The sequence below is a fragment of the Xiphophorus couchianus genome, chromosome 22 (genome assembly GCF_001444195.1).
Source record: "Xiphophorus couchianus chromosome 22, X_couchianus-1.0, whole genome shotgun sequence".
NCBI classification, from domain to species: Eukaryota; Metazoa; Chordata; class Actinopteri; order Cyprinodontiformes; family Poeciliidae; genus Xiphophorus; species Xiphophorus couchianus.
This window is the reverse complement of record NC_040249.1, coordinates 18,255,737-18,278,969: the sequence shown is the minus strand read 5'-3', so window position 1 is coordinate 18,278,969 and position 23,233 is coordinate 18,255,737. Positions and strand designations below refer to the sequence as shown.

Here is a 23,233-nt window from a genome sequence, read left to right as displayed (position 1 = left end):
TCTGCAGGAAGAGCAGAGGAAGCAAAAATAAATGTTACGTTTTTGTGCAGGACTAGTCGATATGGTTTAAAAATAAATAAAAACAAATATTTTTCACAGTCTAGATCCAGTTTTAAAATTTTTTTTAAATCTAGCTTTCATTTCCAAAAAATAAATTATAAAAGATGAAAGATATTTTCAAAAGTTGCTTTTACTTCAATCATCCCTTCTGCGAATTGAACATCGAAGTATTAGGGGCAGGCTACAAGAATCATAATATTAGCAAAATAAAAACAACATTTTTCACAATTTCACAAGAAAAACATCTTTAAAAATACAAGTTTGTTTGTTTGCTTCCTTCTTCAAAATAAAGTCTTGCTGATGATAGTAATTTGATTCTGATTTATTTCTGTTAGGTATTAGTATAACACTTCACAAGATGCTCAACATTCCTCATTTAAATTGTTTAATTTTTACTCATGAAATTATTACTTTAGAAAATAAAAATTGTAGTCTGACCTTCATTTTACTGGAATTCAAAGAGCTAATAAACAAAAGCTGTAAAATATGCAGGTCAAACAAGATGGCGGCCCTCACTCTGAACTATATATTATATATATATATATATATATATTTATATATATATTATTATATATATATAGTTATATATATAAATATATATATATATATATATATATATATATATATATATATATATATATATATATAAATATATATAAATATATATATATATATATATATAAATATATATATATAAATATATATATTTAATATATATATAAATATATATATTAAATATATATATTTAAATCAAAATTTAAATATAGTAAATTTGACTATAAAATTTCTAAAATTCTAAATTTTAGAATATGGTAAGTTCTACAATTTATTGTATTATGAAATATGGTAAATATTTAGAATGTTAAATTCTGAAATTTAAAATTCAAAATTTTAGAATATGGTAAATTCTAAAATTTACCATATATATTATAGAATTTATATGGTAAATTTTACTGAATATTTTTTTTGTTTGTTTACAGTGTATAGAAATCCAAGGAGTGCAATGGTGGGGAAAAAATCCTTATTTTCCAAAAGTTAAATAATCAAAAAACAAAAATTCAAATAAGAAATAAAATCAACTTTACCTCCCAGGCCTATTTTTTTATGTAACTTGCATATTAATCAAATATTTTACTTGATTTTCTTTTTTTTTTTTTTTTGTGGGGAGAGGAAGGGGGGTCACAAAAAGCCTTAATTGAAAATGAAAACTGTGAATGAGTTACCTTTTTGAAGAGTCTGCTGCAGGTAAGATATTGCCTGCTTTAGATCTTTCAACAGAACCCCATCTCAAAGAAAGACTCTGTGATTTAAAGGAACTCATATTTGGTCACCAGATAACATTAAAACTGAAGAATGCAAAAACAACGAAGCATGAACAACATAAAGAGGTCGGTAAACAAAGAGCTGCGTTTTTTAATTTGGTGACATTTAAACGTTTGAAATATGACACAATTATGAACAGAAAAGGCCAAACCAGATGGAACAAAGACTAGAAAAGTGATCCGTTTCACAAAACGCTGCTCAACATCCTGGCAACCAAACTGCAGCAATAAAGGGCCTGACGCTGCGTGGCGCTTCGTTTTACATTAAGAAACACCTTACCCAGCCATTTCCGCCTGCTGAAACCCATCTGCGTGTTTCTTTGTGGTCATTTTATGAGCCGAGTTGCCACGTGGAGCACAGTGTGGCACAGCCTCAGGTTTTGTTATGAGGTGGGGGTGTCTGGCACGAAGGCGCGCTGTGCCAGGGCTCCAGATCTTAATACGCTGCCTGAAGCGGATAGATGTAGAGACTTCTGGCCAGGCATGAGCTCTGCAACCTGGCAGAGACGTGAGAACGGCACGTTGTGTTCTGCTGTTGCAGAAGAAGAAAAAAACAAAAAGCCCTGAGCACTCAGCTGTGTTTGGAGCCCAGGGTGCTGGATGGTAGAACAACCAACCCAGAATGAGATGGAGTCCAAACAGAACCACTTCCTCTGTGCGTCTGCCTACCAATTATCCACAGAGCTGCTGTTGAGGTGAGATAACAATAGAAAGCCATGTATCCCCTAAAGACCTCACATATTAACGTAGTGATGTCTCCTACATGTCACCGCTGCCCTCACTCGCCTGGCAGCGCGCCTGACTCACCGGAGGGGGGCCGTGATTTAATCCAAGAAGAAAACAGCAGGACGCAACATTAGGCTGAACGCAACGTGATGTAATTAGTGAGACGCTGTTAGGAATAAATATGAAGTCTCGTACAGTGACTTCAAACTGCTCTGTAGATGAAGAAGTCGTGTCTCTAAGCGCATTTTGAAGTAAAATTACACCAATAAATCAAAAGGGTGGCAATGAAAAGGAAACTTCAAAGTCTGTAAGACCATTTTTACACTTTTATTTTTCAGAACATTTCTTGCATTAAAAAAACAACCTAAATATTGCATTTTTCCACACAAAGTGTAAAATAAAGTGTTTTAAGTTAACTCACATTTTGTGGCACCACAAAAATTAGTTCTTCAATGAACACCATTATGTGCAAATACAGGGAAAATACAGGAAAAAGTAGTTTTCTGATGTTAAAATAAGATAACTTTTAGTTTGTGTGCAAAAAAAACAATTATGTTAACAGTTAAAAGTGTTCATATTGTCCATGGCAGCTTTGAGTCCAGCGGTTAAATACTCTTCAAACTGCTCTGACTGCTGGACTGCAGATTAAGACTTACACTAAAACTTCATATAAAAACAAAATGTCACAAGATTGGTCCTGAAAAAAGATCCCAAGTGGTTTAAAAAACTAGAAAGTGTCTTACAAACATATTTTATCCTTCAAATCCTTAATATTTTTCAGTTTACATTGGTAAAAGCATTGACATTTTTGCACAATTTCACATTAGAACCACAAATTGTTAATTATTTCAGTGATGAAGATCTAAAGACGTTTAAAGTTGAGATTTATTCCTAAACCCAATTCCTAAAGCAGTGCCAAGTTATAAAAATCAACAAAAGTCTAATTTAGTTTACTGTATCATCAAATAATTGGAAAAATTGCAGGACAACTTGATACGTATTAGCCCATCCCAAATGGGAAATAGTCATTCTGGAGGAAATTAGGAAGAAAAATCTGTTGATTCATGTACTTTAAAACGTAAAACAACTTCTATGGCTTTATAAAAACATTGTTGAAAGAAAACTTGAGAATTTTATTTTTTTTAAAGTCAGCCCCCAGATGTGCAGAGACAAAACACAAACAGCAAAAGCTGTGAATTCCAGGGGCTGCAGTATAGATTTAAAGCAGGTATCACTTTTATAATAAATAGTGTGTGGTGGTTTAACAAATAAAACCCAGGTTAAAATACTTACAGGTTTGTGGTTGTAACGTGAAAAAATGTGGAAAAAGCACTGAAAAAACATAAAATCTTATCAAGTATTTTTTAGGTTCTAGTGCATATATCTTATTAAAGTAAAATTGAACAAAACTAAATAATAAGCAACATTTCAGAAGCTTGTATTAAGTCAATAATTCCTTAATATGGATGAAAAAAGTGCTAGATTATTAAATAACCTGCCAGTGGAGTTTTAGTTATTAGCACTACAAACTAAGGAAAAATACTTGGTAAGGTTTTAAGTTCTGCAGCGAGGTTCACTGAATTTTAACCTTTAGAAAGGCAGTATAAAGTTTATACTTTTAGATGTGTATAACGGCAGATAAGCTGGTTGTGAAGCTGTACAGTAAACTGATTTGAGGTCACATCTGCTGCTGCGCTGAGGCTACGCTCTCATCAAACTGCTAGTGTACACGCTCCCAAAACTCCACAGGCGTCTATCTCAAATATCCCAGCTGTCACTGAAGTACTGGTCCTCTTCTTCTTCCTCGTCTTCTTCCTCATCTTCTTCTTCTTCTGCCTTTACTTTCACCCGAGTTTCGCCTTTCACCAGCTCATCCGACACATCTGTGTCGTCCTCCTGCTGTTCTTCTACCTGGAGGTGCGTTAGCATGCGCTGTAAGGTGGATTTCACCTCCTGAACTTCTTTTTCCAAACACTGTGCAGAGAAGGTTAGGGAAGAATCTGATGTTTCAGTGTAATGCATATTAGTATGTAAAAGGGAAAAAAAACACACTAACAGACAAAATGTCAGGGGCAATGCAACACTATTAACAGTAATGGTTTGAGACAGCCACTGCCCAATAAAGCCATCAATTTTCAACAGATTACTGGGACAGATCATCAAGTTATCCCCACTTTAACCCTATTTAATTCACTATTTATGAGCCCATCTAAACTTTGCAGCCATGCAAGCAGATTGCCCAGTTAGATTATTCATGAACCATTGATGAAACGGTAAAGAAGCAGGCGGCAGCGGAGGGATTGTTTAATCTGCTTGGAAACTTAAATTAACTGTGAGCGTCTGCACTGAGTTGCAAAGCAAAGAGATTGCTGTAACTGAGGAGCAGACGGAGCATGATGGCTTATTTTACTTTTTGAATAGACACAGACGTCCTTATTTATAATTAACCAAAAGAGATCATGAATGCTGCAAAAATTTGACACGAGTTTTAGAGACAACTTTGTCCAAACAGGATGGAAAAACTTATCCTCATTTCTCTGAGGCTGTCCATGCAACCTCTTGTTATTGAGAGCAGGGCTCCAATTAAAACCCATATTGGCTGCTGATTTGATCTTACCATTACTATGGTAACTGCGGCATCACGGGCAGTACAGTTTCTCTTCAATTTCTGCATCTCCACTGTACTCAGGAGTCCACCACACAACTGCAGAGTGCAGTGAGTTCTTGCTATGAGAAATTAATGACACATGAGGACTTGGGAACAGAGAGGTGGAAAGAAGCAGGTCAGTCTTTGTACGTTTCCACCTGCCAGTCTGCATTGGTACACGGCCTGTCATGGGGGAGCGCGGACTGACCCCAAACACTTCAGATAACATGGACATCTACAGGCACACTCAGTTAATTAGAATATACGTCCTAATGAGCGTAGATCAAATGTACTATTTGGAAATAACAACCTTTAAGCAGGTGTTGAGCATACTTTTAATTAAAGGTAACCAATTATGCTTCCTTGAAAATGTTAGGATACGTTTATAAGATACACAAAACATGTTCATTACTTTTTCTTTGGACAAAGTCATTCTATGATTTGCCTATGAGTTGTTTTACTGCCTCTTGTCACTTTAAATTCAAATAAGCTGCTGTTAGCCACGCCACTCCTCCCCCCCACGTGAAAATGGTTGCAAACAGAGGCGCAGTTATAAAACTGTACATCTTTGAAAAGTAGAAGTGGAGCCTCCTGCACATCCAACAAGAATGCGGCAAGTGGTTTCTAGATGGAAAGTCAACAACAAAATATTTGTCTTCTTCAGCAGCCATTGTATAGCGCATAAAGCTTAGCTGGAGCTTAGCTTGGGTTGCTAGGTGACGGGCTGGCTTCACTGGGATTGCTAGGTAATGGTACGGTGCCCAGACGTTTTTGAAACTGATCATTTTCCAGACACCAAAAAAAACCCATTAACATACTTCTTTTTTTAAAGTTCTTTCGGTGATTTTAGAAGACAATGTGATTTTTTTGCACAATAAATCATCTTTCGGCCCACATTTCTGTTTTTAAAAATTGTTTTTAATTGGTCTTCTGTAATATTCTAATTTTAAACATCAGTTTTTTAATTAACTGTAAGCAGGAAATCATCATCAACAGAAATAAAGACTTCCAGGCATCCATCTGTGTGTATTTCATCTATATAATTTAGTTCAATCAGGGAAAAAGTTCCTGAAATTAATTGAATTTTCAATAATATTTGAATTTATTGAATGAGTCTGTATGTAATCTTTTAAATGAAATCTTCATTAAGGCTGGACAATAAAGCATTCTGAGCAAAAGAAAGTTTGGTGGCATGAATTAACTCAGTCACTCTTTGGTTACCTAGCAACAACCTGTTGAGTAACATCTGGTTACCTAGCAACAACCTGCTGAGTCAGCAGTAGTTTCAGCTTCCTCTTCTGTGCCTCACAAATGCTTAAAAGTAAACAACAAAGGTGTGGAATGAAAAACGAGAGGTTATGCCTCAGTTTGTCAATATTTCAGATATTTAAAACAAAAACCAAATCAATAGTTATTGATATCAACTGATATTAAATGGTTATATTATTTTCCATTTTTGAGTCGTATTGTCCAGCCCTAGCTGACACCATTAAATACAATCTCTATCTGTACTTCCTGTGGCTCCAGCCATGTTACAGTGTGTACTGCTCAGACTAGAAAAGCCAGGCACATAAAAATGTGTTATTGTGCATTAGCTGAGAGGAACAGTTAAATAAATATTCAATCACAGCTGACCTGGGTCCAGATAAGATCTCCTGTCCACTATTTGAGGAAATAATTGTTAGTTGGCAGATTGTCTTCATTTTGCTTCTGAAATATGATCTCACTTAGTAAAAGCAGGAGGGGAGAGAAAGGTAGAGCCAGAAAAACACACTAATCTATTTCCAATCAGCTTTCTAATTAGCACAGAGAATGATGTATTGTGACCTGTAATCAGCCAGAACAGTTTGATTCGAGTCATTATCACGGATATTGTAATTTCCTCTCTGCCAGACCCAGAAAGTGGAATTGGGCAGATGAGGAAAGGGAGAGCAGGGGGAGGACAGGAGGGTCAGCTGGAGGATGGACGTTAAGATATGCCAGGGCCAGAGTCATTACAGTGAGATTCCTCTGTCTGCCCGGGCCCAGCCTCCATCGGCCCGCTTTAATCTCAGCCCGTCGTGAATGGCAGCACACATCAGCGGCTCTCTAATAACCTCACATGGACTTTTAGTATTTCATTTTCCAGTTGGCCCAGCCAGTCTTTCAGAAAAAAACCTCAAAACTAATCGCTGTCTATCCTTTATTCTCTCCCTAAAATGGATTCATGAAATCAGATATGACATTTTTTCCCCTTTAAAGGTAAAGTCGGCACAGCAAACATCTGTCAGTGTTTGAGTGGTTTTGATGTTTACTTTTAAGTCAAAAAGCCTTGAGAGGATCCGAAGGGACAGACGTAAAGAAAGGCAGGATTTTTATACATTTGGGTTGAACTGGAAGGATATGGGTGAGGGCTTGATCCCGATTCAGTAAAGCTGTCTGCAGTTTGTCCTCCAAGGCGATCAGTCTGTCACCGATGAGCTCGCAGCGCTCCGTCAGGTCTGTAGCGTCGGCCTCGCTGCACGCATCCTGGATGGCACAGAAAAGGCAGAACAACAAAAAAAAAATCAAACTGTTCTGAAATATGTGTTTGATACTAAAAAGACCAAAACACAACCATTGTTACCTCAACAGAACGTCATAGTTATGTAAATTATGAACCCCAGATTTACACAACTTAAGGTTTTGTGGTGAACAGTATGAAAAAATAAAACATACAGAAGTAAACAAAACTGTTGAACAAATAATTATCAATTGAACTAATCGAAAAATATCCCGGGCTACTATCACTTGAATCCATTCAGGATCTCAAGAGGTGAGGAAAAACTTCATCAGCGCAGACAGAGGGTCTGCATAGCAGACTACAATGGAAGTAATGTTGATGTTATTGCTGTCAAAGAGAAGTTCAGAGCGGTTGAATTAAATTACTTTTACACAGTTTTAAAAATTTTGGCTTGTGTGCACTGAGCAGTGCAGGTCGGTGAGGTTTGGAACGTTATTTTGCCTGTTTCCAATGTAAAAAAGGCATTGTTACATTTTTTTTTTTTTGTAAAGTGCCTTGAGACGACATTTGTTGTAACTTGGCGCTATATAAATAAACTGAATTGAAATTGAATTGGCGGCCAAAAAAAATGTCACTTCCTGAAAAAAGCATGAAACATACTCGTGCACTAGCAATTTGGGTTTAACCCCGTCTGAAACTCCAACTGGCAGCTGAATACGCAGGACCATGAAAAAGCGTTTAGAACCACGCCGCCTGCAAAAACACAAAATCTTACCAAATACTTTTGGTCTAGTTTCTAGTGCAAACATCTTAGTACTCTTGAAATGACACAAAACTAACAGAGAAGTTATTAGGAGCTTGTTTAAAGTCAATAATTCTGTCATTTTGATTAAGAAAAAAAATACTAGCGATAAGTAGGGCTAAACAATAAATCAATAGCAATATATCGCAAAAGAAATATGATCAATATAACATATTTGCAGAAAAAAGGCTATGGCCGCTAAATCTCTCACTGTTAACTAAGCAAGTTTGGTGGAATCTACTCACTCACTCCCTCTTTGGTTACCTAGCAACTCACTCACTCTTTGGTTACCTAGCAACAACCTGTCGAGTAACTAGCGCTGCAGCAGTTTAATTTTTTTTTTTACTTTGCCTCATAACTGCATAAAAATAGAAAATGGTGTGGATTGAAAACTGGATAAAATAAGAACGGTGACGTCAACAGTTTGGCAATATTTCATATATTTAAAGCAAAAAACTGGGGTGCTGTGGTGGCGCAGGGGCAAAGCACGACCCATGTATTGAGGCTTTAGTCCTCGTGGCGGCTGTCGCAGGTTCGATTCCCGGCCTGGCGACATTTGCTGCATGTCTTCCCCCTCTCTCATTACCCTCTTTCCTGTTGAACTACTTTCAAATAAATGCCACTAGAGCGAACAAAACCTTTTTTTAAAAAAACTAATCAATAATTTCTGATATTGTTGATTCAATTTACGGTCATTATACGGTTTTCAGTCATAAGTTAAATAATCTCCATATTATCCCACATTATATCTTATAGGAAAAATTACTTGTTATATGAAGTTGTTATAATACATAATGTATTACGTATTACATGGAGAAAATGCCTTGTTTCACTAATTTAGACAACTTCTTCTTCCAATTATATTTCTAATTTAACCAGTAAAGAACAATGATATAATGAATAATCTCCTTTTGAACCTGCTCCTTGTTATAAAAATGTTTTGGCAACGTCATGTCAAATTTATATAAATAACCAAAACGTATCTATACATTGCAGCAGTGAAGAGTGTGTTTTGAAGGATGGCACCTTGATGGAGGTGCAGAGTGCAGTAGGACAGAGCACTCAGAGTATGGCTGGCCATAATTAGACCAGGCCCCTCTGCAGACATTGTGTCCCAGTTTCTTAACACTTATCGGGCATAGAGAACACAAACACACACGCTAGGGCACAGACATGCACAAAAACCCAACTTTTTCCTCAAACAACACACAGGGATCCTAATCTGACTCATAGCTGCAGGTAAAAAATATCAGCTCCCTGCAGCTCTGAGGTGTCGGAGCAATCACCAGAAAGTTGGATCTGATCTCTGCCTGTAATTGCGCACCCCTTTTTGGATGATGCAATACCCCAAAGAAACGTAAAACATCAAGAGGCCCGTCAATGTGAGCATATCATTCCTGATGTAACTGCAGAATTAAGGAAGACTTGGGCAAAGAGATACCATCAGTCCACAGTATTATTTTCCATGTTTGAGGAATTTTAAGAGGAGAAATAATAGCACAAATATGTCCTCCAGCTTGTCTTGATGCAAAGCCAAGATTGAGGCAAAAATTAGTCAACTTAGGTCACCAATAGTTCCGACTCTGCACAATAATGGTAGATTTTTCTCTCTCCACACACAAACCGTTTAAAAATACATATTCCAAAGACTATAATTTGCTCCAATTGGTGTTCAAACCAATTACTGTCCATGTAACACAGAAGAAAAACATCATAAATGAGATTTTAGTGAGACGCTAATTTGCAGGAATGAATTAAAAGCATACACCTGTAGTCTCTGTAATTCTCTCTCCATGTTAGTGCTAATATTAAAACACATAAAGTTGATGGAAATTATTTTTGAATTCAGTAGTCAAACTTATGCATGCCTTAGTATGATTATTTAAGCAATAATGAACGAGAGGCAGAAGGTAATTTTGCAACTTCCCTAGGGTGTTGTTCTGCCTGATACTTCTCACCAGGCGCACAACACAAACAATTTATATTGTGCCGGGGTTACACTTGAGGTTGTAATTGGTTTCAGGAAAAAAAAAAAAACTTTCCTGCATTCGTGTTAAATAAGAAATTAAGTAGCAGATGATTAAGTAGTATCTTCAATTTTCACAGAGATGTTGTTAGGAAATGCATCCATTTACCATCTACGTTCTGTATAATGCATTAAGTCAATGCAGGAAGATTTCAGGAATTATAAAAGTGGCAATTATATGTGAAGGAAGATACAGAATTTGAAAGCTATTGATTTGTCAAAGCTTGTGAATGCTTGCAGGTAATTTATAGTGCAATATTTAAAAAATCAATGCACGGTAAATGGGCTGCACTTTTAGTCTTAATGACTCACTAAAGCACTTATTCATCCACTCACACACAGAAGCACACATTCATACACCAGTTTTAAAGATGGACATGGTGGACGCCGTTAATGTGCAGGAAGCTGGAATCTCTTTCACAACCTCCGTCAACTCCATGTCAGATCCACGTCTAAACAGAAATACAGGCCACAAAAATCAAAGTTTTTGTTTGCTTTAAACAAAAGCCAGCAAGATTGTTTCACAAATAAACAAATTAATTATAACTAGATACAGTTTAACCCAAACTTATTCATATTTCTGGCAGATTTAGACTTATAATTATTTAAATTTTATATAAAGAAGCACAAATATGATAGAATTATGTAAAAGGAGGATCAATTTTGAAAAATACGTGTTTATATTTATATTTTATTAAAAGACTTCGTTGTAGGAATCATTGATACCATTCTCAGTAATCAGTGAGAAACTATCTATTGGATTTAGAGCAATCAAACTCTTCTTCTAACTGCTCAGCAGGTTTTTTCAGGTCTTCACTGGGATTTTAATTATATATCTTATAATGAGCTCCAAGTTTTGAAGGTTTCCTTATTATCAAACTAATCTTTAGCTTTCTCCACAAATTTTCTTTCAGATTCCAGTTGGGACTCTTGGTGGGCCATTTTAAAATGTTTATATGACTTCCAATGAGAAGAATCATGTTAAAGTATAAATCTGTGCATATTAATAAATATACAATGAATAACTCTGGGCTTAAATGCAGATTTTGTGACATTTGTGACATCAATGTTTCTCCCTTACAGGTTATTCAGTTGGGATCCAGGATCTGTTTTGTAATCAACAAAGCTAATTATCGAGCCTTCAGCATTTCGATTTAATTCTTGTTTGCTGTTGTGAACCATTGTGAAGAGGGGCGTGCGAGGACCTTGAGATGATAAAGGAACAATTAGCGAGGATTAAAAGAAAACATAAGAGGGCTAAAACACCCACACTCTCACACACCAATCAATCTCCATTGTGGCAGCAGGGCAGCGGCCTGGCAGCAGCTAAGTGGAAATCATTTACTTAAAGTCATTATGGAAAGGAGAAAGAGGTCAGTGCCTCAGCAGAGAATCCGGCTCCTGCGCGGCGCTATCACAACACCATGACGAGAGCGATACCGGCCCCATTAAACGGCCATCAGATCCTTTGACTCAGTGATGCATCATACTTTATTGTGACTGAATCTTTTTTTTATTTTTGTACGTCAGCCAGATTTTATAACCCAGAGTGATTTAAGAGTTCACAAGGACATACAACCATAATGTAAAGTATCCAACCGCCTGGAGCCCTTCCACATTTCATCACATTAAAAACCCCAGTCTATCTAAGCGGGATTTTACATGATAGACCAACACAAATTACAGCGGGACGTTTCATAACTAATGCCTCTTTTTCACACACATCACTGCAGTCTATCTATTATTCTTTTAAAAATCTCTATTAAGGGGCGTGCTATGGTGGCTTAGGGGATAGCGCGACCCACGTTTGGAGGCCTTGAGTCCTCGACGTGGCCGTCGTGGATTCGATTCCTGGAACTGGTGACATTTTGCCGCAAGTCCTTCCCCCTTTCCTGTCAACCTACTTTCATATAAGGGACACTAGAGCCCACAAAAGACCCCTGGGAGGGGAAAAAATAAAAAAATCTCTGTTAAATGTTTGTTTATTAATGTTTTTTTAGGTATACCCCGCCCTATATTTGAGATTAGTCACAAGCTCCTTTGACTCCCTTCGCTCCACTTCGCTAGGTAACGGACTGGGCTTTGCTGTGGTTGCTAGGTAACGGTGCAGCGCCTGCTGATTTGTGACATTACACTCCGTAAGATTTTTGAAATGGCTAATTTTCCAGACAAAAAACTATTTTAAAAAAATGACTGGATGTTTTCTTCTTTTTTTTAACAGGTTTTACTGATTTTACTGCAAAGTTTCTCAAAATTGGTCAAAATTCTTATTGACTGCTGCCTCAGCCTTACTTGATGTCTGTAATTGATAAGACGAGTGATAAAAAGTCACATTAGTGCAAATTCCTTACAAACATTTCTAAATTGGCACCACAAAATCTGTCATTTTGATTGCAAAAACCACTAAAAGACTCACAAAATCCTGGAGGAAGAGCTATTCATTGATACTTTAACAGTTTAATTGGCTTTATCACATACTCTGGCACAACCGGTCCTATAAGAACATTCAGATTTTTGATATGGCCCAAAATGAAAATGAGTTTGACACCCATGCTTTAAAGTAAAGTTATTTTATATTCCAAGCTTTGAACGTCTCACGCAGCTCTGCTCAATCCATTATGACCTAAATTTACGGCCATTTTGACCAAAACTGAACCTTTTGTTCTAAACAAAATATCAAATTGTTCTAAATAGTAAATCAATTGTGCCCATTATTCAACGTCACGCTGAACACACCAGGAAAAACGGCTGTTTGAATGTTTTTTGTCAGGCAGAGTCATAAACTCTCCGTACCTGAAAATGAACAGAGGTAAACAAAGGACAATCAGGAAACATTTGGAAAAGATTTGAAACTGGAGTAGAAGTTCACCTTCCAGCAGAACAATGACCCCAAACACAGAGCCAGAACTACAATGAAATGGGTTTGATCCCAGTATTAGCCAGTATGTCTGGCTAATACTGGGATCTAGATCTAAATATAGAAATTTTGCCCAAGATTATAGTCTCAGATTACCAATTTGATTACACTTGAGCTTGTTTGATTGATCAAATACCTAAATATGCAAAGTCGGTTGAGACATATCCCAAAAGATTTACGGCTGTAATTGTGACATAAATGTGGTTCTAACTTTACTTGGCTCAGAGGCAACGAATGCATTATGTACTCTAAAACTTATTTCTAAATATATTTTGAAAAACACACAGATATTCACTGCTTTGGTCACATAAAGTCACAATATCCCAATAAAAGTGGAAAAAACTTAAATTAAAGCAAACTACTTTTGACAGATACCAGTGTTTCCCTCACTGCATTATAAGCCTGGCGGGTCACCAGGCTTTACTTGTGCCCCCACCAGGCTTAGAATGTTAATTTATCTTAGTTTATGTTTTCAATTATTGCCTTTTTTTAAGACTTTATAGTTGGTGCTTAGGTATTAATCTTCCAGTCTTCCTAAAATGATTTACTATCTAGTAATATTTTCAAATTTCCTGTCAACTTTAAACATTTTTTAACTCACCAGACTTACGTTTTCTGGGGTAAACATTGGATACTGTATTTTTGGAGGCAATTTCCATGCTGTTGTAACTGAAATTGCACATTTAAGCTTGCTGTACAAAGTAACCTTGTACAGGTTGATATTTGTTATGAATAAATTTGTGTTTATAATTAAAAGAAACAATACAAATGTTTAAAAGTGCTGAAAAGAAACTACAAGCTCAGCAAAGAGACGCCTGGCTTCGTCCAGATGAATAAAAACCAAAGACAGTCTGGGAACGCAGCCAAGGCTTCTCGCGTAGAAAATATTGATCTGACGATGAGAATGTTGTCAGGGGTCATGTTTAAGTTGAAGTCAACTATGAGATTCTTTTGCATCAACCAAGGTCAACACACTTCAATTACAGCGATGACATCCAGCGAGAGCGTTCAGGATACCAACCTCAGGGTGGTTTTCCTCCATGCAGAACAAAAACTCCTCCAGCTTCTGCAACAAAAGAGGGAAACGTTTGTTGAGGTCATTCGGTCGTAAACCTGCTCATGAATTATTAAAACTCCAATTATGCCGGTTGAGGGCTCCATGTGTGCAGCATCATCATGTTGTGAAGAGGTCGTGATTATTTATCCCCAATTCAAGCATAATGAAAAAAATAGGAAAACGAATATTTGTCTTATCTTTGCTGCAGGTTTTTATTGTTTGTATTCAAGATATGTAATCACGCGTTCCTCACTAAGGAGGGAAGTAATTACCGTTCCTCTTGCAGGCCGGCGTATTGTTTGTGGCTTAAGGGAAAGTTCATAAGAGAGGCAACAAATAATAATCAGCGGTTTTAATTAAAAACGGAGGCCTTAGACGTTTGTTCCTTTCAGGTAAACACAGCAGACCAGCAGTAAGAGTTCTTTCACAAAATGATTATTTCCAACACTGCAGGGAAGCAAACTATGATTGCAGCTAGAAGGCAAAACTGCAACCCGGTTAAGAAAATGTACAGGAAAACTTTAATAGTGGAAGAAGTAAATATTTTTGCAAAAGAAATAGCTACGTTGCACTGCAAAGCACAAACTATCACTAGGAGTTTTTTAATTTAAAAAACATGATTCATTCAGCTCATTTGCAAAATATCTCTATTAAAAAGCAATCTTTAGCCAAGAGAAATGATGAAGGATTCCTCTCTCTCTTTATATTCCAACCTTGTGAAATATTACATTAGACTAAGTGCTGCCTATTTAAAATTAATAGCAGGGGACCAAAGTACTTGACACTTGCAATTTGGTTCAAAACAATAAGGATTTTTTTCTCCCTCTCTGAAAAAAATCCACATTTAAGTTTAAAATGACCTGCTTCTGCCATAAAATCTGAATTTATTTGATGACTTTGTGAACATCTTTACCATAAACATGAGCCACAAAATATTTTTTTCAGGTTTCTTTTGCAGAGAAAGAGGAAAACTGAGTATCCTTGACACAAAAAGAGAGAAATGGTTTTCTGTCTCACCTTTTTAGCTGTTGGAGAGACGTTAGGATGGGCCTGGGGGCTTTTGAAAGAAAAGAAAGACAGAAAGACAAAGCAGGCAGAGAAAATGACTGCATGCAGTTTGTAAAATGCAAGAGACGGGAGTGGTAAACATCAACGCAGAAGGTACCGCAATGTAGGCAAATAGCAGGTTTAAGAAAAGTTAAAAAGGCTTAAAGAGTGCAAGAAAATAAATGAGTTTTAATACATGCAAGGGATTATTAAGCTCTCAGAGAAAGGTTATGAAATTTAAACTTTTTGCAATGCATCAGTGAAATTACATATCTGAATGAGCAAAATTATAGAAAAACCGTTGTTTAAATCACAATCCATAACAGCCAAGGATTAAAACATGTCGGAGTTATTTCTTCCACTGCTGGCTTTGTTCCTGCCTCAGATGAATCTACCAGGCCGTGTGGGCGGAGGGAAGGGCGAGAACAGTTGAGAGCGAGTCCGATTCGACCCTGAGGCAGCGGGACCTCTCCTCTCACTCGGGTTAAAAAAAAACTCTCACACACGCCTGCTTTACACTAAACACATGTAAACATGTAGAAACCAACTCTGAAATTCAGCGGTGTATTGAATGAAGTTCTTTGATGGCGTCTCCAAATGGCCAACTCCCTCAGAAATGCCTCCGAGCTAACGGGCTAATAGGCTGCTGTTCGACTCTCTGCGGTCGGCACATTTTTAGGCTCTCACAGCGGTGTGAACTGAAAACGTCCTCTCCAGTCAAGTGGGATGGCTGACAAAGCAGGCATGCTGTATTTGAGGGCACGCTTCACACCACATTACATGTAAAAAAATGCAGCTGAGTCTAAAAACATGTGCTTCAGTTTAACCTCTTGGTGGCAAGCATAGGTTATGTTACTATCCTGCCTTAAAGCCAGAGAGGGGGGATCTTATACATTCAAGAAACTTCATATCTCTTATGCACTGCAGCATGAATGTACATGAATAATGCATGTTGTGTTGGTAAGAATACATTCACTGTTACCTTTGTGAACTCTGAGTTCTGCAAGTTGGCCTCAGGACACCAACGGCCTCCCAACGCAGTCAGCATGGCGCAGTCTTCTTCTTCTTTGGTGCAGGGCTGGTTGGAGGTATAAACCGCTGGATCGGGGGCGTTGTCCACGTCTGGGCCGCCGCAGCTGGAGGTTCGCAGATGCAGGCCTCGAAGGAACAGGTGACACGCTTCCAGGTCGGCTTCCCAGATCCGCTCCAAACCAGGACAGCCACAGCTGGAGAGCGAAAGACAGAGAGAGAGAAAAGAACAAAATGTTTTCAGACATTTATCATGATACATTTCTTTTCATTATAAGACTTTTGATTTATTGTCGTTAAAATAAGTCCCAACTAAGGATGTTTAAAAAAACCAAAAAACTACCCATAGTTTTACCATTTGTTGGAAGATAATAAAACTAGGGGTGCACCGTTTGCAGTTTTCTGACTGATCGATGATTACCGATCTTTTAAAAAGCTTAATCTACCGATTCCGACCGATACCAATTTTTTTTTACTGAAATGCTGCTCAATATAGCAAGAAAGTTGTTGAGTTGGTAACAGTGGAGTCACTATTTTTAATTGTAAACATGCACACATAACTTGGTGGGGTGGTCTGACAGTCGAACGTTTTTCACCGGAGAGTAAAAGAGGACAGTGGTCGATTCTTAGACCTTTGCCAAGCTAGATAAGATTGGTGGATAAGATTGGCTTCATATATAAAAATCAGCCAATCACCGATCTCCCAAAATTAAGGAAATTACGCTATCAATCCTTATTGTCAGTAATACTAGTGTTACTATTTTCTGCACTGTTTGTTCAATGAAAACATCAAAAATACAAATAAATTTGAAAATACAGTTATTACTTTTTTTAAAATAGGAATGTTTTTAAGAGCAGTGTTTGTGTTTGTGGGGTTATAATTGCTGCGACACACAATAACAGCCGTGCAGTTATCTAAAACAGAAATAGTTCTTATCGTCATTTTTATTGTTATCCTAATAGTACTGTAAAATATTGTGATAAATTTTTATGTTCATATTGGTTTGCATGTATTTGTACCAAATAATCACGGTACTGTAATTAAGTATTTCATTTTAAAAAAAAATTTTTGTCAAGCACCTTGACATAGCATGAGTAGATTAAGACACTATCTACTCTTCACACCAAAGTATTAAAAATAGATAAAAGGATGATCCAGCTGTGTGTGTTCAATCAGCAGAGTGTGTGTAGGTTTCTGGTGGACAGTGAGACGTGGATAAATGCCCAATAACCGTATAATAGCAAGTTTATGGCAAGTCGTATTTTTATTTTATGTCCATAAAATCAATCCTCAGGTTTGCCCCTAGTTGGGAAATCGCCATACACACTTTGCAACGTTTATGTCTTGATTTTCTCTCTTTCATTTGGATTTAAATTAAACACCATAAAAGAAATCCCCCAGGCAGTAACAGATAGACACTTAATGAATAGTGCTAATTTCCTAAAGAGCACCACCTAGTGTTCAAACCAGCCAAGAGTTAAACATTTCACACTTTGTTTCTTTGTATTTTTACACTGGAAGAAGTTATTTAGTACTGCACAGCATTATGTTTTTACAAATTACAGTCGTGGGTTGGCTACATAAACCTCTTGTTTGACATGTAGCTGTGGGACATTCCTTCATTTTAGAGCACAATCAATTAACTATGATGCCTTGCGTTTGTTAAAAAATGCTATATTTCTCAAATATGACTTAAAGAAATTTGGCTTCTTAATTTAACACCTTGAAATTGGGCATCTGTCTCTTTAAAAACTCCTGCTGTTTCTGAAACTAACATCGCTCCTCTATTAGCCCTTTAATGTTTTACCATCGTTGAACTGAGAAGTAGCTCGTATATTGAGTTCAGAACGCGTGACGTTCCACCAAGTGTTTGCTAATTGCTGCTGGCTAGTCTGAAGGAGCTGAGTGGTGGAGATTTGCACATATGGTTGCCTTAGGAGGTTAAAGTTTTTCTCAAACATGAATGAAAGAATCAAAGCACACTCCATGTATGTTTTTGATAACATTATAACATCATGTTGATTTTACATAAAACCGCCCCCTTAATAAATTTAAAGCATAAATGAGGAGATGTGGATTTATGTGGCAATCTACAGAATGTTGATAAGAAGCAACTCTAATAAGACCATTAAATAATAATGAGAAGCTAAAATGACTGTGTTAAATTCGGTCACACCATCTGAGAACAGAAGCGCGGTAAAGGACATCTTTAACAGCATCTCCACATTAAAGCACTGACAGAAGAGTGACAGGAGGAGAGGGAGTCGTTTGGGTTTGGGAGACGCTGACAGAAACGTAACGAGAGCGAATGTGCTCCTGACAGGTTGCCCTTTAGCTTCAAAGAGAGGCGGCATGGAGGGAAAAATGAGCGTGGATGTCTTCATCTTTCTCAGCATGAAAGAGAACAGGAAGATTTTTGCTCTCTGAGTGTTACGATATCTCACTCTGACCTGTAAAAAAACTCACCTGGAGATGCAAAACTAATTATTTTCAGTCCATTTAATGCTTCACTGGTGGTTTAAAATGTAATTCTTATCCTTGTTTGGCATCTTTTTGTTTAGTGTAGTATGAAAATCTTCTATACTTTTTCAATTTTGCTTCAAATCAAACAGCCTCTCTACAGTTTCAGATGGGAAGTCTCTTCCTGACCTTTTCAGTACTTTTATGTATTCACCTTCCTCTTTTAGTGACCTTTAGATAACAAATTATTACCAGCTGGCTTCAGTCCCAGCAGGTGACATTTTACGACTTATATCCATTGATCTTCATAGAAACACATTCTAGCTTTAACATATCACACCAAAAAAAAAAAAATGTACCGAGACGCTGAACATGTACAACAATGTATTTGACTCAGCCTTTTGTTCAAACATTGAATATTTATGGACATATTTACAGTTTCTGGTCCAAATCAATTTCTGCTTTAAGAGAACAATTTCAAGCCCAGAAGTCCCAAACCAAATTTATTTGTGGCTACTTGAGTTTCTAAAAGTGCTAAATGAACTTCAGTTTTAGATTACAATGAACTGTGGGCCAAAAGTTTAAAAACAAAACTATTTATTTAACCAAACAAAACATATTAATCTGTTAGCATTCAAAAACTAAGCGGTAGATTTGCTTGTTATAAAGCTAATGGCTTGGGGCCAGAAGACAATGCTAAAAAATATGTAAAGAAACATAAACTTTTCTAATGTTTTATTCACTTTTATTCTCTATTCTCAATAATTATTACATTTGTTTAGCATAATGCTGCCTCTTATCTCCTGATTTTAGTGGGCCCTGTGTTGCTAGCTTGAGGAGAAAAATTAGCATGTCAAATAACATTTCAATAAATTACTTTTATTTATAGATATTTAACAAAAACTTTCCTTTTAGATAAACCTTACAACTTGACTGACTTTGGTTATCATAAATAAAAGTATCCAAATTGGTGTACACATCCCTGACCAATTGCTGGGTTTCAGACACGGGACCCGGACGACGTGTGGAATTCAGATGGGGGTCTGGAAGTGATTACTCCGGTTCAAAACAACAAAATGGGTCGTAGCGAGTACGATGATGCGCTAAATGGGCTGGCAGACGAGGTATCTCAAAGAAATATGCGTATATTTAGGTTATGCTCAATATTGTCTGTGAGGATTTGAGTTTTTCTGTGTGTTTATTTAGGTTTCTATGCTCTATTTGTTGTCCTGTCTACCCCTTGATTAGTTACACCTGTTCCTTGTTTCCCCTGATTGTCTCCCTGTGTATTTAAACCCACCTGTGTTCCTTGTTCTTTGTTGGGTCCTTGTCTTGTCTAGTCATTTTGTCATGTCTTGGTGTGTCTACTGTCGAGTCTCCTGTCTGTTATTTGATTGTTACCAGTTACTACCAGTTTTGAGCCTTAGCCTTCTGCTCATTCTGTGCTGCCTGGACTTTTGAATATTTGCGTACTATCTTCATTAAATCATAATTTTTCTCCATAACCTGGGTCCTGCGCTTCCATCCTCACCATTCTTCAAGCAAAATTCATCTGCATTGCATGACGTCAGTACTACATCATCTGCAACCCAGCAATAAAGTTGATTCTTACTCAATCACCACAAACGTCCTGGTTCTGATGTAACATAATGTTATGTCTCTGTCTTTTCAGCAAAGATTTCCTCAGGGGGTTACATGTCAGGAATAAGTTTAATCTCAGGAATGAATCAGAAACTAAACTCAAACTGACATTTTCACCATCCTAAAGGAAGAAGGATCTTTTGAAGAGTTCAAAATGATGAGCCACATGTACAAAAAAAAAGAATAAATCATCCTCTTAGACACAATATGTTTAGATTAAAGTATTGTCTTTTTACCTAGAGTGTAAAACTCTTTTTTTCTCTTTCGTCTGTCAACAAACTAAAACACAAAACGCACTCGGATGATATTGTTTAATCTCTTTACTCAGCGATGAGAGTCTCAGCGCCCAAAATTGAATGCCACTTGTTTTGCAGCCCATCTCCCGCCTGAAAAGGCTGCCAACCTCTGTTCCCTGCCAACGCACGCCTCTCAGCTGTTTTCTAACCTTAATTTGGCAAAGAGACAATAGAGAGATTGTTCGTCCCCACCTCCCTGCCCTCGCCAATTTTCTACTCAACACTCGTGTTTCTGAGTTCTTCTAATAGTGGGGATGCACCCAGTGAGCCATTTTTTTCTACTCCTTTGTTTCTTTTGAAGATGAGAGGCACACGCATGCTCGCTTACGCGCATTTTCCTAAATCATTATCAACTGTAGGTTCATGCGTTTCTGGGAAATATAAATATGCCAGAAAATCTTCTCCGAGACTCGCTGTGGAGAGCCGGCATCAAAGCTCACATAAACCCATCAGTGCCTAAGCCTCCTTGTTGTGATGGCGTCCCGGTGCCCGTCACTATGAACTTCCCACTCAGGGGGTTAATTGGTGGCAGCCGCTCGGTCTTCCATCTGACAGTGGCAGGGTGTGGGCGTGCTGCGCCGCTGACGGCCCAGTCAGGGGAAGGAGAAACACCCAGCTGTCCTGAGGGACCGCAGACTGACAGGACTGCTCTTTCTCCTTGAGGGCGTTACGTCTGAGCTCAGAGAGCCGCCAAGGGAGCGCTATAAATATACCGAGGGCTAACTGCTGAGCAAAGAGGCTCTGGTTTTGTCCTGCTTGTGCAAGCAGGTTTGGTTGGAGCGTGAAAAAAGGTGCATTAAAGAATCGCACAAAGTTTGTGCTCAGCTTTTGGCTTTTGGGTGGAAAATAATGTAAAGCAAACACAATTCCCACTGCGAAGAGAATTACAAAAGGAAAATCTAACAAGCTGCAGTCGGTATTCACACTTTAGAAATGGATGTTAATGTTTCATCTTAGCGTTCTAATTTCCAACACAACCAGCTGTGAAAAAGGTGTCGATAACACTGTGAAATCAAAGAGAGGGTCTAAAAAGGTAGGAGTGACAGATGGGAAAAGAGCAACGGCGACCACGTTTATTAGCATTACAATGGGATGATGTGCAAAAAGACCTGAAACTTATATTTATCTCTTTTTCTATCAATATATTGTTACACTGAAAGTATTCCAACTATTAACTATTAACCAGAATCGTTTAAGAATACAGGTACTCCCAAAAATTACCTGAACATAAATGTAACCAAATATTTTTTATTCGTGTTTTCTTTTTGAAGTTAGAAGTAGATTGTTTATCTACTGGTGACAAAGTTGGACTAGGACATTTATTTATTATGCCATAAGCCACAGAGAGGATTATGTTGTTTTCCAGAAAACCAGGTGGAAAGGGCAAGAAATAAAGCACCGCCTAGGTAATGTGAAGTACAGTGAAGGATGTGTGATGCTGAGGGCCTTTCTCTCTCCCTCTTATACAAGGCTTTGGGAACATCGACTGAATGCATGGCATAGTGAAGTTTTTCAAATATTAACAGATTTTGTACCAAAATCCAATGAAAATAGGATCTTTATTGGTCTTCAAGCACTTTCCAGCCAATATCAGGTTATTATTGTAATTTCACCACTGCTGTATTGGGTGAGATTACCCCCTACAGCAGGAAGTGAAATTAATCTGAGGGGCGCTCTTTTAATAGATGGTAAATTGTGAAAATAACTTGCTAGATATTGAAAGTTATAGTTGTTATGGATAAGTGGGCAAATATATATTTACTCACAGGAGATTTAAAGAACTGTGTACAATTAAAATAAGAGAAAAATATCCAGGCGGAGATTTGAAACTTGGGTCTTAAAGGGTTAAAGAGAGTAGGAGAGGGCAGTAATGGTCAGAAATTTAGTGAAAGAAGGATTTTAGGTTTGAAAAATGCTGAAATTATAAACAATTTTTAAATATATTTTTTGATATCATTGAGATGTTTCAAAACAAAAATCTTTCCCAGGCACTAACAAGTGGATAAGACTCACTATGTTCGGTAAGAACACGTCCATTCAAGGTTTCCTAAATTTATGTTGTGGTTTTGCTAATTTTTCCCTTTTTTTTTTTTTTTTTTTTTTGCTTACATGCAAACTGCATGTCTGCAACCTCTGCAAGGAGAACATGCCCAAGCATTTTAATGACTTCCACACCCAGCTGGTTTGCATCTATCATACATGATAAATAGCAGCCAAGTCTCTGCAGAGGAAGGAGCGTGAAAAAGTGGGACAAACACAAGAAGCACTTACTAATGAAGCATCTACATAATGCTTTAAACAACTCTGAGGTGAAGCTAATTTGAATTAAATTAATTTTTGTCTGGTGACACACTTAGCAGCTTCTGCACAACTCTATTATTCTTCTCTAGTCTTTGGTATGGAGGAGATAATAGTTTTTATTTTTTCAGAGGACTCCGTCGCCATAGAGACTAGACACTAATCTACCTCTTCACCACTGTCTAGAATATTTACAGTGACTGATAGGTGATCTTTGCATCTGTATGTATGTGGTGTATTTTACCAAGAATAATATGTGTTTCTGCATAACAGAGCCTTTTGAAAACTTAAACATTTCTGATCAGATTCAATCAGGCTGCAAGAGAGAGCAAGACTTCTACTCTAGTTCAATCATTTTGAGAAACTGAACTCATTTGTGAGTGTGATGAAGGACAATTACTAAGCCCTTTAATTCGTTGCTG

The 23,233-nt window shown here is 37.3% G+C and overlaps 1 protein-coding gene across 3 annotated transcripts in view; it reads right to left on the bottom strand.

The window, feature by feature from the left end:
- Positions 1-2,419: 2,419 nt before the first annotated feature.
- Positions 2,420-23,233, bottom strand: part of disc1 (DISC1 scaffold protein) — a 53,041-nt gene continuing 32,227 nt past the window's right edge. For 2 of the 3 annotated variants that reach the window (XM_028007624.1, XM_028007625.1), the window contains 4 exons: positions 16,069-16,312; positions 14,004-14,048; positions 7,140-7,263; positions 2,420-4,084 (listed from right to left, as the gene is read on the bottom strand). In XM_028007624.1, coding sequence (XP_027863425.1) covers positions 3,867-4,084; positions 7,140-7,263; positions 14,004-14,048; positions 16,069-16,312 — 631 coding nt within the window. In that variant the 3' untranslated portion in view covers positions 2,420-3,866. Of the gene's footprint in view, positions 4,085-7,139; positions 7,264-14,003; positions 14,049-15,056; positions 15,097-16,068; positions 16,313-23,233 lie in introns of those variants that run through there. The other variant, XR_003594206.1, reaches the window with a different exon arrangement.